This window comes from Chiloscyllium plagiosum, unplaced genomic scaffold (assembly GCF_004010195.1).
Source record: "Chiloscyllium plagiosum isolate BGI_BamShark_2017 unplaced genomic scaffold, ASM401019v2 scaf_10095, whole genome shotgun sequence".
Taxonomy (NCBI): Eukaryota; Metazoa; Chordata; class Chondrichthyes; order Orectolobiformes; family Hemiscylliidae; genus Chiloscyllium; species Chiloscyllium plagiosum.
Window position 1 is genome coordinate 1 of NW_025215206.1, and position 14,950 is coordinate 14,950.

The 14,950-nt window shown below is 44.0% G+C and overlaps 1 protein-coding gene across 1 annotated transcript in view; it reads left to right on the plus strand.

Annotated features, from left to right (window-relative positions):
• Positions 1-512: 512 nt before the first annotated feature.
• LOC122548211 (roundabout homolog 2-like) overlaps positions 513-14,950 on the plus strand; it is a gene marked incomplete at its 5' end in the record, with an annotated part of 25,853 nt that continues 11,415 nt past the window's right edge. Inside the window, 2 exons of the mRNA XM_043686755.1 lie at positions 513-669; positions 11,574-11,834. Of these exons, the coding sequence (XP_043542690.1) occupies positions 513-669; positions 11,574-11,834 (418 nt within the window). The remainder of the gene's footprint in view (positions 670-11,573; positions 11,835-14,950) is intronic.

A 14,950-nucleotide genomic window follows, 5' to 3' on the forward strand; every position in this document is an offset into this window, starting at 1 on the left:
GCACATATCCCGCACCCTGCACTGACCCCCACCCACATGCCCGCAGTCCCCATGTCCCACACCCTGCACTGTCCCCACCCCATGAACCAGTAAATGCATCTCCATATGATGAAAGGGCTTTAGCAGGAAGCTAGAGGAGATGCTTTCACTTGTGGCACTGTAACCATTAATATGCGATAGTCATTTGTAAACTCAATCAGCAATTCAGAAGGAATGATTTTTAACCCAGGAAATAAGAAGAATATGAAAACTCACTCCCATGAAATAGTGAACGTATGCATATTTAATGATAAACGAGATAAAGACACTATGGAAAATGGAAGGGAAGGATATATTGATGGGTTGGGATAAAATGGGGGGATTGAGTTGTTGAGGGTGGCACACCAAGTGCCTTGTTTCTGTTTTGTAAACTGATTAGTGAGTGCACATGGAGGGCGACCTTTGATCTGAAGGCATTTCCTGAGTGGACTAGCTCACCGGAGAGTGACGCCATTTCTTGTGACACTTTGCAGGTGGAAAAGGTGGGAAGAAGAAGAAAAACAAAAGCAGCATCAAGCCCCACAAGAATGCCAGCTCCAACTGGTCCAACGTGCCCCTGCCACCTCCGCCAGTACAGCCCCTCCCTGGTACAGAGCTGGACCACTACATCATGGACCACCAGGAAAACGGGTAAGGCCTTTCTAAACACTCCTAATGGTATCTCACTTGACATTGACTTTGGAGCCTTGTGTTGTTGAGGGAGTGGTCAGCTCCCAGCTGTTTCTCTTGTCACCCTTCGAGATTCAACAGGGAATTCAACGCCAAACCAGAAAAGTGGTCCTGCATTGTGATTTTCCTTTCTGTCACAGTTACGTTTCATGCTTTTGATTTTAGACATTGCTGTTCATTTATTCAGCAATGAACACTTGCTCTGCACCAATGTTTTGTTTCTTTACCTCAAACATTACCTCTTTTCTTATTCGTTCATGCGATGTAGGTGTCACTTTATTGCCCATTCCTAATCACACAGACCAGGTAAGGATGGCAGATTTCCTTCCTTGAAGAACATTAGTGAACCAGATAGGGTTTTCCAACAATCAACAATGACCATCAGTAGTCATTTGCCATTAGATTGTTTTTGGATTCAAATTCCACCATTTGCCATGTCCCCAAAATGTTACTTCAGTCTCTGGATTAATAGTCCAGCAATAACACCATTAGGCCATCTTAGATTCCATGGCATTTTGTTACTTAGAAACATAGGAGCAGGGGAAGGCCATTCGGCCCTTTGAGTATGCTCTACATCTTAATTTCTCCTCTCCTCCATCCTGTCCCTGTCCATCATTTTTTAAAATCCATCTACCTCCTTTCAGATCTAAAGAATAGTCATAGAGTCATAGAGATGTACAGCACGGACACAGACTCTTCGGTCCAACTCGTCCTTGCTGAACAGATGTCACCTAATCTGGTCCCATTTGCCAGTACTTGGCCCATATCCCTCGCAACCATTCCCGTTCACATACCCATCCAGATGTCTTTTAAATGTTATAATTGTACAAGCCTCCACCCCTTCCTCTTGCAACTTATTCCATACAGGCATCACCCTCTGCGTGAAAAAGTTGCCCCTTCGGTCTCTTTTATATCTTTCCCCTCTCACCCTAAACCTATGCCCTCTAGTTCTGGACTCCCCCACCCCAGGAAAAAGACCTTGGCTATTTATTCTATCCATGCCCCTCATGATTTTATAAACCTCTATAAGGTTACCCCTCAGTCTCCACGCTCCAAGGAAAACAGCCCCAGCCTGTTCAGCCTCTCCCTTTGGCACAAACCCCCCAACCCTGGCATCATTGATGTAAGTCTTTTCTGAACCCTTTCAAGTTTACCTCTAGGTTGGAGCTTTACCTCTGCCTGTCTCTCGACAGGTGCTGAGTATTTCCAGTGATTTTTATTCCCACACTCAAGGATAAAAAGTCAAAGTTGTGTAATTTGCTCCCTTTCAGCCCTATCAGAAGTGTGGATGAATGAACTCTGTAATACCATCCTTGTTTCTGAGGAGTGGAACTCAGATTGGAATACAACTCTTCGAGACTGGGGTAGTGGGGTGACCAGGGAACCCAGACAACTCAACAACCCCTCCCTCCTTGTTGTGTTCCAATTTGACTGAGGTTATATTTGAAGATTTGCAGAATCTGTGCCATCTTTTTAACTTGCTGTTAATTAATTGGGAATGTAGAAAAAAGGAGCAACTTGCTGTCCCTGAAGGACTTTGCCAACCAATCAAATACCCTGTGAGGTGGAGTTCTTGCTGTATCATAGGAAGTAAGGCAGCCACACTGAGCACAGCAATCTCCCACAAAAAAGCAATCTGATCGCAACAAGACAGTTTTGGTTTTGTTGAAGGATAAATATTGGCCAAGATAGAAACTTGGTGAGGGTCATAGGAGGTTGTGTTTGTATTCATTTCAGTGATGTCTCCCAGCTGCTTATTTTACACAAAGTGAAGTCGATTCTGGCAATTTTGATGGAGCAAGCACTTCACACTGTGTGAACTGAGGGCTGTTTCCTCTCACAAATAAACATCGTTTTTATTTTGCCTGAATTCAGTGAAAGTTCACCAAATTAACCACAGAGAAACAAGGGGCACTCATGTACAAGCAGCTTCCTTATTCATTCTGCTGAGCAATAACGAGTCACTGTGGGAAGGCATTACTGGGTTCCACTGGCAACTGAACTGAAACATAACTCAATGTTTCATAACTTCTCGTCCAAAATGACAACTGCAGTTGTCACAAACACAGTCCTTTTACAATGTGATGTTGCCCTTGATTTCTTTCAGAGAGATTCCAAATGACCCAAGGTTCCACATGTCTGAAGTTTGGATGGTTCATTGAGGCCCTTTTCTTTATACCTAACAGATAATACTTCAGGCAGAAAGCGTTCAAGTCTTTAATTAAAAAAACCTGGTATAATCAAGGGGCTGTGGCCAGCTCTCAAAGTGTGCAGATCAGTTCAGTTCGGGGGTTAGTTGAGTCAGGGTCACAGTTTAAACTGGATGCTCTACCCCTCCTTCTGCCCTGCTGACTTTGTGACCTGTCAGCTTTTTGAGTCATTTTTCCTCTTTGCGCTAAGGGGTTTGTTCATTGGGATTGTTGCAAGTATTAGCATCATTAAGATGGGACAGCCTGTCAGGTTTGGATAGGATGACTTATTTGGGTATTCTATTTTTGGTTTGTTATGCTTTATTCCATAATTGTGGAATAAATTATTTTTGTTTAAAACTCGACAGCCTGACCAGCTAATTCACTCCAGGAATATCCACTATACACTGACATGAAACAAATAGCAAAGTTATGGTCTGGGCTACCTGCTTAAAAATGGTTTCATGGGTCGGGCCTGGTCCATAACACAGTACGGTACTGTGGGTGAGCCACACTGTCAGACATTTAGCTGGGACATTTATGCAATTTGCCAGTTACTTGGTAATGTCAACAATTCATCAATTGTTGTGAAAGATCTGTTTCCAATACAAATCCCTCTCAGCCAAGGAGTGTTTCAAAGGACAACATGAAGAGAATTTAATAGGTAACATGTCCTCAGAGTTTTTGAGGGGGACAGCATAAAGGGAGCTTTACTCTGTATCTAACCTTACGTTGTTCCTGTCATGGAAGTGTTTCATGGGGTACAATGTAGAGAGACTTTTACTTTGTATCTCATGGAATTAAGGATTATGGTGAACGGGCAGGTAAATGGAGCTGAGGCCATGAAAAGATCAGCCAAGATCTTATTGAATGGTGGAGCAGGCTTGAAGGAACAGAAGACATACTCTTGCTCCGGGTCCCTTTGTTCTTATGTTCTGACCCCGTGCTGTCTCTGCTATGGGAGTCTAGATTAGAGTGGTGCTGGAAAAGCACAGCAGGTCAGGCAACGTCCGAGGAGCAGGAAAAGCAATGTTTCGGGCAAAGGCCCTGCATCAGGAATGAAGGCCCTCATTCCTAATGAAGGGCTTTTGCCTGAAACGTTGATTTTCCTGCTCCTCGGATGCTGCCTGACCTGCTGTGCTTTTCCAGCACCACTCTAATCTAGACTCTGATTTCCAGCATCTGCAGTCCTCACTTCTGCCTCTACCATGTGAGTGTTTGATGGGGATAGTGTAGAGAGAGCTTTACTCTGTATCCAACCCCGTGCTGTCCCTGTCCTGGGACTGTTTGATGGAGACAGTGTAGAGAGAGCTTTACTCTGTATCCAACCCCATGCTGTCCCTGTCCTGGGAGTATTTGATGGAGACAGGGTAGAGGGAGCTTTACTCTGTATCTAACCTTGTGCTGTCCCTGTTCTAGGAGTGTTTAATGGGGACAATGTAGAGCGAGCTTTACTCTGTATCTAACCCCGTGCTGTCCCTGTCCCGGGAGTGTTTAATGGGGACAGTGTAGAACGAGCTTTACTCTGTATCTAACTCGCTGCTGTCCCTGTCCTGGGAGTGTTTCGTCACCATATTAGGTAACATCTTCGGTGAGCCTCCGGATGAAGCACTGGTGGTGTAGCCCTCTCTCTTTATATGTTTGGGTTTCCTTGGGTTGGTGATGTCATTTCCTGTGGTAACGTCATTTCCTATGGTGATGTCATTTCGTGTTCTTTTCCTCGGGGGTGGGGGTGGTAAATGGGATCCAAGTCAATATGTTTGTTGATAGAGTTCCAGTTTGAATGCCATGCTTCTAGGAATTCTCGTGCGTGTCTTTGTTTGACTTGTCCTAGGATGGATGTGCTGTCCCAGTCGAAGTGGTGTCCTTCCTCATCTGTATGTGAGGGTACTAGTGAGAGTGGGTCATGTCGTCTACTAGTATCTACCACTCTCACTGGTATCCTTACATTCAGATAAGGAAGGACACCACTTTGACTGGAACAACACATCCATCCTAGGACAAGCCAAACAAAGACATGAGCGAGAATTCCTAGAAGCATGGCATTCAAACTGGAACTCTATCAACAAACATTTTGACTTGGATCCCATTTACAATCCCCTGTGGAAAAGAACAGGAAATGACTTCACCATAAGAAATGATGTCATCACAATAAATTACATCACCAACCCAAACACATGAAGAGAAAGCGGGCTACACCACCAGTGCTTCGTCCAGAGGCTCACTGATTATGTTACTTGGTATGGTGACAAAACGTCTGAAAACAAACCTTCCAGCTCAGCGAGCAAATCTACATCCAGAATATCAAGTTGAGCTACAAATCTTCTCAAAACTCGCTACCAGTGCTTTACACTGTATTTAACGCTGTGCTGTCGCTGTCCTGGGAGTGTATGATGAGGATAGTGTCAAGGGGGTTTTACTTTCAGTTTTAAAGTGTAGAGACATCTTCAGTTTGAAAGAGTGGAGGAAGCTTAACTCTGTACCTAACCATGCTGTACCTGTCTCAGAGTGTTTGATGGGACAGTGCAGAGGGAGGTTTACTCTCTATTTGTATCTAACCCATACTAGGACCTGACCAGATGAGAATGAATGAAGTGAAGCTTCCAAACGGTTACAGAGCTAACAGAGAGTTTTTGGAATTGAGAACAGCAATAGCCACATCCTTGCCTCAGGCTACAGCAGTGCTCCAGAGGTTGTGGGAGTCAGTACTATGTCTGCTCACTGAAAAACTGAACTGGATTTGAACAGAATCTGTTAAGTGAAGTTTACAGATGATTTACTATGATCTACTCTACCAGTGTATGTTGTTGCAAGTCTGTAGTGTGATCTTTGTGCAACCATGCGAAATTATATTAGTTGTCTTGGCAACTCCTCATATTACTGGGGCTAATGTAATCAGTGGGATTGGCAGATCATGCCTGCTGGACTGGGCACATTTCCCGTCTCAAATCTTCACGGTTTACCCTTTTCAATGTCCCTATCATTGAGTTCTCCTGAAGTAGACCACACTGAGAACTGAAGGGACTGATTGTCATTAACTGATCTTCCTATTTTCAAAAAGAAAACAGCAAACAAACTAATGGCCCCAGGCTGGGGATTGCAAGTCTTTCCTTCTTTTGTAATTAAGCAAATTAGAGACTTTGATATTTCCCACTGATGTGAGTGAAATCATTTTGTTGGATCACACAGGGATTCCAATTGTTCCTAGAAATTACACATATAACTTTCCCAACCCTGTGGTTAGAAACCTGGGGTAAATGACTGCCATCTGTGTCTCCTCTGTTCCCTCTCTGTTTTTATCCTCGTCAACGTGAAGATGACTTTCATAGAACAAAGCAGCTCTTAAGAAATCAGAGTTGGCTGGGAAAATATCACTGAGGTCTAATGGCACATGGAGTGTGTAAATTAAGCCAGCCGTCTCTGGGAGGGACAGTATGTGTGACGAGTTGTCACAATTCACTGCACAATTTGCACTCCTAGTCTTTCGCTTGGTAAAAGTTCTAACTCACCCTCGATTACACCGGACAGTGTTCATAAACATTTTTGCATCTGTATGGTTCAATTTCATGAAGAAACTTACTGAAAGTTACGGCTGGTACTTAACAGTGCAAGGAAGGACCATTTTAATGAAAAGATCTCCATTCCTGCAAATCCATTGTGCCCCAGAAAGGGAACCATTGAAACTGTATACAGTGAATGGCAGAACCCCTAGGAGTATTGATATGCAGAGGGACCTGGGTGTGCAGGTTCACAGAGCACTGAAGGTGGTAGCACAGAGAGATAAGGTAGAAAAAAGGCTTATAGCATGCTTGCCTTCATTGGAAGGGCCATTGAGTACCAGGATAGACAAGTTATGCTGCAGCTTTATAGAACTTAAGTTAGACCACACCTGGAATATTGCATACTGTTCTGGTCACCACACTACCAGAAAGATGCAGATGCTTTGGAGAGGGTACAGAAAAGGTTTACCAGGTTGTTGCCTAGTATGGGGGATTTTAGCTATGAAGAAAGGTTGGATAGATTGGGTTTGTTTTCACTGGAGCACAGGATGTTGAGAAGCAACTTGACAGAAGTTTATAAGATTGTGAATGACATGGATAGAGTGGAAAGTATGAGGCGTTTTCCCAGGATGGAGGATGAATTACTAGGGGGCACAGGTTCAAGGTGCAGAGGGAGGAGGTTTAAAAGAGAGATGTGTGAGGCAGGATTTTCACACAAAGGGTGGTGAGTGCCTGGAATGCATTGCCAGAGGTTGTGGTGGAAGCAGATATGATAGCAGCATTCACGAAGCCAAAGACATGAATAGGAAGGGAATAGAGGGATATGGATCCTGTAAGGGAAGGCAGTTTTAGTATGGAAGGGCAAAATGTAGCAGCACAGGCTTAGAGGGCTGAAGGGCCTGTTCCTGTGCTGTATTGTTCTTTTTCTCTGTCTCAAGCATGCAGCCTGATTTTAAAGATGTATCAAATTGTGGACAACCTAAGATCTTTACTGTTACTTCTCCTTTTTCTAACTTTTTTTTTCCATCTCCCCTAATTAAACTTTTCCTTCTTTTTATTTTGCTTTCTGTACCTAATTCAACTTCTAATCCTCAGTTGCCTTTTGTGTCATTTCTCAGTTTCTTTTGGATTTTTAAAGATATATTGAGGACAGCGATAAACTTCAGTCACTCACGTTACAGAAATAGTCATTTGGTCAGTAGAGAACATGGTTATTCCTGAAAAATACATGTTGTGTCAAAGCTTTTTGTCTTGCATCATATTTTCATCAGGACACTTCACAAGAGAAAACCGTCTTTTATACTTCATGAAAGGTGAGAGCTGATTAGTTGTCAAGTGGATTCTGATTGGTAGAGTCATTGCCATTGTGAGTGCACCTGTTAATGCTGATGGAGCAGTTTAGGATTATCAGTCAGATTCATAGTGGGACACACGTGTGTTCTGGAAGCTATAAATATTCATACATTATGCATAATACATAATAGATTAGATTAGATTAGATTATTTTACAGTGTGGAAACAGGCCCTTCGGCCCAACAAGTCCACACCGACCCGCCAACCACCCATACCCCTACATTTACCCCTTACCTAACACTACGGACAATTTAGCATGGCCAATTCACCTGACCTGCACATCTTTGGACTGTGGGAGGAAACCGGAGCACCCGGAGGAAACCCACGCAGACACGGGAAGAATGTGCAAACTCCACACAGTCAGTCGCCTGAGGCGGGAATTGAACCCGGGTCTCTGACGCTGTGAGGCAGCAGTGCTAACCACTGTGCCACCGTGCCGCCTACAAGATAAATATTCTATCTTTGTAGATAGAAAGGCTATATGCACGCACTGCTTCAACTCGATATAATAAGTAACAGCCATTTACAAGTTCATTTCTCAGGGCAATGCCAGTTGGAACCAATGTGCCTGGCAGTTAACTGTCAATCACCATTCACAGGTGCATTCAGCATGAGAATACCTCTACCAATCAGAGTCCAAACGCCATGTAATCAGCACTAGTCTCTCACAATGTAAGTGTTGTTTTCAGATGTGAAGGAGTATTCTTGAAAATTCTTCTGATGAGTCTAAGATGTAAAACTTTGACAAAATGCATCTTTTCATTTTTTAGAACAACCTTGGGGTGAAGGCAAGACCCTTTAGATTAGATTACTTACAGTGTAGAAACAGGCCCTTCGGCCCAAGTCCACACCGACGCGCAACCCACTCAGACCCATTCCCCTACACCTAACACTACGGGCAATTTAGCACGGCCAATTCACCTAACCTGCACATCTTTGGACTGTGGGAGGAAACCCACGCAGACACGAGGAGAATGTGCAAACTCCACACAGTCGGTTGCCTGAGGTGGGAATTGAACCCGGGTCTATGGCGCTGTGAGGCAGCAGTGCTAACCACTGTACCACCATGAGATGAGGAGGAATTTCTTCAGTCAGAGAGTGGTGCCTCTGTGGAATGCATTGCCACAAAGCGCTGTGGAGGCCAAGTTATTGAGTGTATTTGAGACAGAGATATATAGGTTCTTGATTAATAAAGGGGATCCAGGGTTATGGGGAGAAAGGGGTTGAGAAACATATAAGCCATAATTGAATGACAGATCAGGCTTGATGGGCTGAATGGCCTAATTTGCTCCTGTATGGTCTGACAACTGCTTCTATGCACCTAGGAGGTTGTGGTTGTGGGATAGGTAGGTACTGTTGAAGTGCTTCTTGCTTCTTGCTCTGGGGAAAGATCAAAGGGAGAGGGAACTACTGAATAGCTGAGCCAAAGAGCTAACCCAGGCATAATGGGCCAAATGGCCTTTTTCTGTGCTGTCAATTTTTAATAACTTGCCTTCCTATTAAAAGAAGTTGCTGTGATAAGCATCTAAATGATCAGAGGTAGTGAGCCTCAAATGTTCTCCTGCTTCATAATGCGAAGAGATCACTCAATAATTAAATTAAAACACTCAGAATCTGTTGGTTTTCACTTCCAACGAATCAATTATCCAAAGTGTATTTGAGCTGAACCTTGGTCACTATGAATGGAGGAGGTCACTGACAAAAGGCTCTTTAATATTAGGGATGTGTGAGACAGGGTTATGCCTTGATTCATTCCGATAAAGCACCATCTCAGCAGTTTAATGCATTAGGCTTCTCCCAGATTATGAATTTTAATTACTTCACTGGAGATTGTTCAATGAGACCAAAAGTGTTAAATCACAGACAGGTAACTGCAGGTGCTGTAAAACCAAAACAGACACCAAATGCTTGGAATATAGTATCACACCTACAGAGTGGGTAAAATTAATTTCAACAGCAGGCAAAGTCAGCCGTGCTAAAATTTTGGAAGGGCAAAGAGAAGGTTTTATCGAAGTCAAAGGGTCACAGTCTAAGGATATGAGGTAGACCATTTCGGACTGAGGTGCGGAGAAATGTCTTCACCCACAGAGTTGAAAAGTGTGGTGCTGGGAAAGCACAGCAGGTCAAGCAGCATCCGAAGAGCAGGAGAGTCGATGTTTCAGGCATAAGCTATCTGTATCTCTCATTATTTTATAAACTTCGATCAGGTTGCCTCTCAACCTCCTGAGCTCCAGTGAAAACAGTCCTATTAGGGCTAAAGGGGTCAAAGGGTATGGGGGAAAAAGCAAGAGCAGGGGACTGAGTTGGACAATCAGCCAACCTTAGCCATTGAATGACCTGCTCCTAGTTTCTATGTTTCTCTGTTGTTCTTGGGAAAGTCAGGACCAGATGGAGTCTGACTGAAGAATCTGAGTGTACAGGTGTTCCAATTTCTCAAGAAAACAGGTTTTAAAACAAGTAATGGATAGATATCTTGCCTTGGTGCAGTGCAGCGAGTGTTCATTAAGTTGTTCTCCATGTTCTATGATAAGATGCTGAGTAGATTGGGAGGAGATTCTCAGGAGTTTCGACAAATGAGAGGCAATCATATTTAAAGGCACACGGGGGTTTGAGAGGACAGAAGATTGTTTCTGTTGACCAGGGGATTGAACCCAAGGACACAGTCTCCAGATAAGGAGCCAATCTTTTGGGACTGGAGTGAAACAAGTCACTTCACTCAGAGAGATGTGGATCTTTGGAATTCTCCACGCTCCCCAGAGAGTTGTGACTGCCCTGTCATTGAGTATAGTTAAAGCTGTGATTACTGACCCGTCTTGGGGAAATGAAGGGGGATGTGAGGAGGGGAAAGGGTTTAAACTCAAGTTCAACCAATGATCATGTGGCATGTTCGAGCAGTCTCAATGGGCTGAATGCTGTGTCCCTGCTGCTGTTTCTTCTGGTCTTGCAAAGCCTTAAAGGCACTTCCTCTTGTCTAAGCTTTCAATCACCTGTCCTCATGTCTGATCATGGCAGTCTCAAACTACTCTCCTGTGAATTAATTTTAAAATCACACAACCACCAGGTCATATTCATCAGGTTTATTTGGAAGCTCTAACTTTCAGAGTACTGATCCTTCATCAGGTAGCTGTGGAGCAGGATCATGGGACACAGAATTTATAGCAAAAGGTCTCAGTGTCATGCAACTGAAATAACATATTGAACAAACCTAGATTGCTGTTAAGTCTTTCATCTTTTAGAATGGGTTGCAGGTTTCGATTCATTAATATGTGAAACCCAGAACTACTTTCCAGTCACATTGAATTTGAATTGAATTTGTTGTCATGTGTACCGAGGCACAGTGAAAAGCTTTGTCTTGTGAGCAATTCAGACGGATCACAGAGTTCAGTAACATAGATAAGTAAATAATAGGTAAACAGCGGCAAAAACAAAAACACAGGTAACAGGCGAATGTTAAGAGTTTGTGAGGCCATTCAGTATTCTAACAACAGTAGGGCAGAAGCTGTTACGAAACCGGCTGATGCATGTGTTCTGGCTTCTGTACCTTCCCCCCCGATGGTAGAGGTTGTAGAAAAACATTGCCAGGGTGGGATGGATCTTTGAGAATGCTGGCAGCCTTTCCTTGACAGTGGGCCATTCTCGAGATAACTTAAGTTTTTATTTTAAAAAAAGGTGACATCTCAGCTCCTATGAATTATTTTGGGAGGAGGAGGAGGGATTTTGACTGCCACATAAGGCAGGTTGTTGTTGTTGTTGTTGTTGTTGTTGTAGTAGTCCAGTCTCGGTGCTGACTGACCGTTGTGTTTCTCTGACACCCCACCCTTAGCTATGACAGTGATGGCTGGTGCGCCCCGCCCCCTGTGAAGAGTTACCTGCACCAGGGCATGGAGGACGAGCTAGAGGAAGAGGAAGACCGTGTGCCAACGCCGCCAGTCCGCGGGATCGCCTCCTCACCTGCCATCTCCTTTGGCCAACAGTCGACGGCCACCCTTACCCCTTCACCCCGTGAGGAGATGCAGCCGATGCTACAAGCCCATCTCGATGAGATTAGCCGGGCCTACCACTTTGACATCTCACGGCAAGCATGGTGAGCTCAGAATGTTCCGGAGAGCACGTTCCTTCAGTGGGCATTGCCCTCAAGACCCTTCAAAGGGCCAGCAGAATTGTTACAGCAAAGAAGTAGGCTGTTCAGCCCATTGTGCCTGCACCGGTTCTGTTACTTCATGCCAATCTCCTGTCATTTCTCCATCTCCCTGCACACCATTTCTCTCCAAATAACCATCCAATGCCTCTCTTGAAAGCCTCAACTGATCCTGCCTCCACCACATTTCCAAACACTCCAAATCCTAACTAGTTGCTGCGTGAAAAAAAGTTTTCTCTCACATCACCCTTGTTTCGTTTGTCCATCGCTTTAATCTCTGTCCTCTCGTTCTTGTTCCTTTTACGAGCACGAACAGTGTCTCCCAGCAACTCTGTCCAGCCTGCTCATGGTTTTGAAAACCTTTACCAAACGTCCTCCCAGCCTCCCTCTCTCCGAGGAGAACAATCCCAACTTCTTCAATCTATCGTCAGAGCTGTAAGGTTCTCATTCCTTGAACCGTTCCTGTAAATTGCTCTCGCTGATGTATTCCTACCTTTCCTATAATGTGGCACCCACAGCTGTACACAGTACTCCAGCTGAGGTCTAACAGGTGTCTTGTACAAGTTCAGCATCACCTCCTTACTCTCGTGCTCTGTGCCCCTATTAATAAAGCTGAGAACACTGTGTGCACTCTCTACCCATCCGGCCACCTTCAGTGATCTGTGCACATAGACACCCAACTCTCACCGGACCTGAAATGTTAACTCTGATTTCTCTCCAGAGTTGCTGGCAGAGCTTTCCCAGCAATTTCTTTTTATGTTTTTATAATTTCCAGCATCCACAATTCTTTTGGTTTTTACACCCAGGTCCCTCTGCTCCTGCACCCTCTTTCAAATTGTCCCTCCTACTCTATGTTGTCTGTCAATGTTCTTCTGAGCAAAATGCATCACTGCATTAAACCTCCCCTGCCATGTACCTGCCCACTGCACCAACTTGTCAATGTCCTTTTGGAGTTCCACACTCTGTTCCCCAAGTTTACGGTTCTCCTGAGTTTACTATTGCCAGTCTAACAGAAGAATCGCCTTCTGTTTGCAACCATGCTCAGTTAACATTTGCTGTCCATCTGGGTCATGACGTTGTGTTTTATGTCAATATTATAATTTTAAACTCAACAGTTTGAAAACATGAGGTGAACATTTAAACAGTATACTTCATAAAAAACACAGGGACTGTAAGTGGCTTGAGCTTACAACAAAGATGGTTTCTTCAAAGTGTATTAATATGCATAATGCAATGCAAACCTTTTAAGTGGACGCAGTGGCTCCAATTCCCATTCCTGCAAATATACCCAGCAAAGGCCATTCAGGCTAACGACTCCATGTCAGAGTTTATGCTGACAGACAAATACTGGCCCAGCCCACCAAAGGAAAACTCCCCAACTTTTCTCCGAAACAGAATACTGAGTAACTTAAAATGATTAGCACAGCACAGCGAAGTTTTATTGACTGCCAGAACCCAGCGAGCACATGAGAATGTGGTTATCTAAGTCTGAGATCTCAGTTTTACAGACTTTAATTCACTAATGCAGACCATTAAGTTGGTAATTCTGATTACCCAGCATTACCTTGCCTGCAATTATTTCTTTTTTGCGCACTGTAACCTTGCGTTTGCACAGATTAAATTTTATTAGCAGTAACCTGAAAACCAAGTTATTGCTTGTGAATGAGAACCAATGTTGTTACTAATCAATGGCCTGTGTATGTCAAGTGAGGCTTTTTAAACCACCGGGCCCATTAATGACTTACTTTTTGGGCTTCCATTCCTCACAGAGAAAACAATTATCATATTATCATACAGCACAGAGAAAGGCCAATTGGCCCATCTTGCTGATGCAAAAGGCACCCAGTCAGCCCTGACATTTCCACACGGCCCTGCAAACATTTACTGTAACGACTATATTCTTTCACTTTGCTGTAGTATCAAGATTTCTCCTACGAAAGGGCCTCTGAATTTACATAATCTGTGGGCTACTTACAGGTGGTCCCTGACTTACGAATGTCAGATTATGAACGCTCGTGCCAAGATACTCAATTCAGAGTTGTAAAGACCTAACATATGAACATTTCCCGTACTTACGAACAGCTCCTTTATATTGTGTTCCAACTTGTGTACAAACTGAATAGACTACATAGCAGAACCTGTCTGTAGCCCAGGAACTTCCTGTCTCCAAGTTACACCTCAATAATTTAGAATGCAGTACCCCATTATATCTAACAGATATAAATGTTTTGTGATGGCTATTTTCAACACAATCTCTACTTTCTGTGCCACTTCATCTCAGTTTGCTGTATCCTACTCATATTTTTACAAGACTGCTACTATCTCTGCCAAGAGGCAACGCCCCTAAGTGGAAGTCAGAAACAGGAAAGGAGCAGTCACTTTATTGGGAGTTTTCTGGAGACCACCCCCAGTAGCAACAGAGACACGGAGGAACAGATTGGGAGGCAGATTTCGGAAAGGTGGAGAAGTAACAGGGTTGTTGTCATGGGTGACTTCAACTTCCCTAATGTTGATTGGAGTTTTCTTAGTGCAAATAGTGTGGATGGGTGTGTCGCAGATTGTAGATAGGCCAACTGGAGGGAAGGCCACATTGGATTTGGTGCTTGACAGCAAACCAGGTCAGGTGTTGGGTTTCTGAGCGGGAGAACATTTCGGTGATAGTGACCACAACTCCCTGACCTCTACGATAGCCATAGAGAGGGATAGGAGCAGATGGTATGGGAATGTATTTAGTGGGGGGAGGGGAAATTACAATGCTATTAGGCAGGAACTCTGGAGCATAAATTGGGAACAGATGTTTTCAGGGAAATGCATGACAGAAATGTGGAGATTGTTTATGAAGCACTTGCTGATTGTGCTGGACAGGTTTGTCCCACTGAGGCAAGGAAGGGCTGGTAGGGTGAAGGAACCTTGGGTGACAAGGGATGTAGAATATCTAGTCAAAAGGATGAAGGAAGCTTACTTAAGATTTGAGGAGGCAAGGATCAGACAGGGCTTGAGAGGGTTACAAGGTAGCCAGGAAGGAACTGAAAAATGGACTTAGGAGAGCTAGAAGGGGGCAT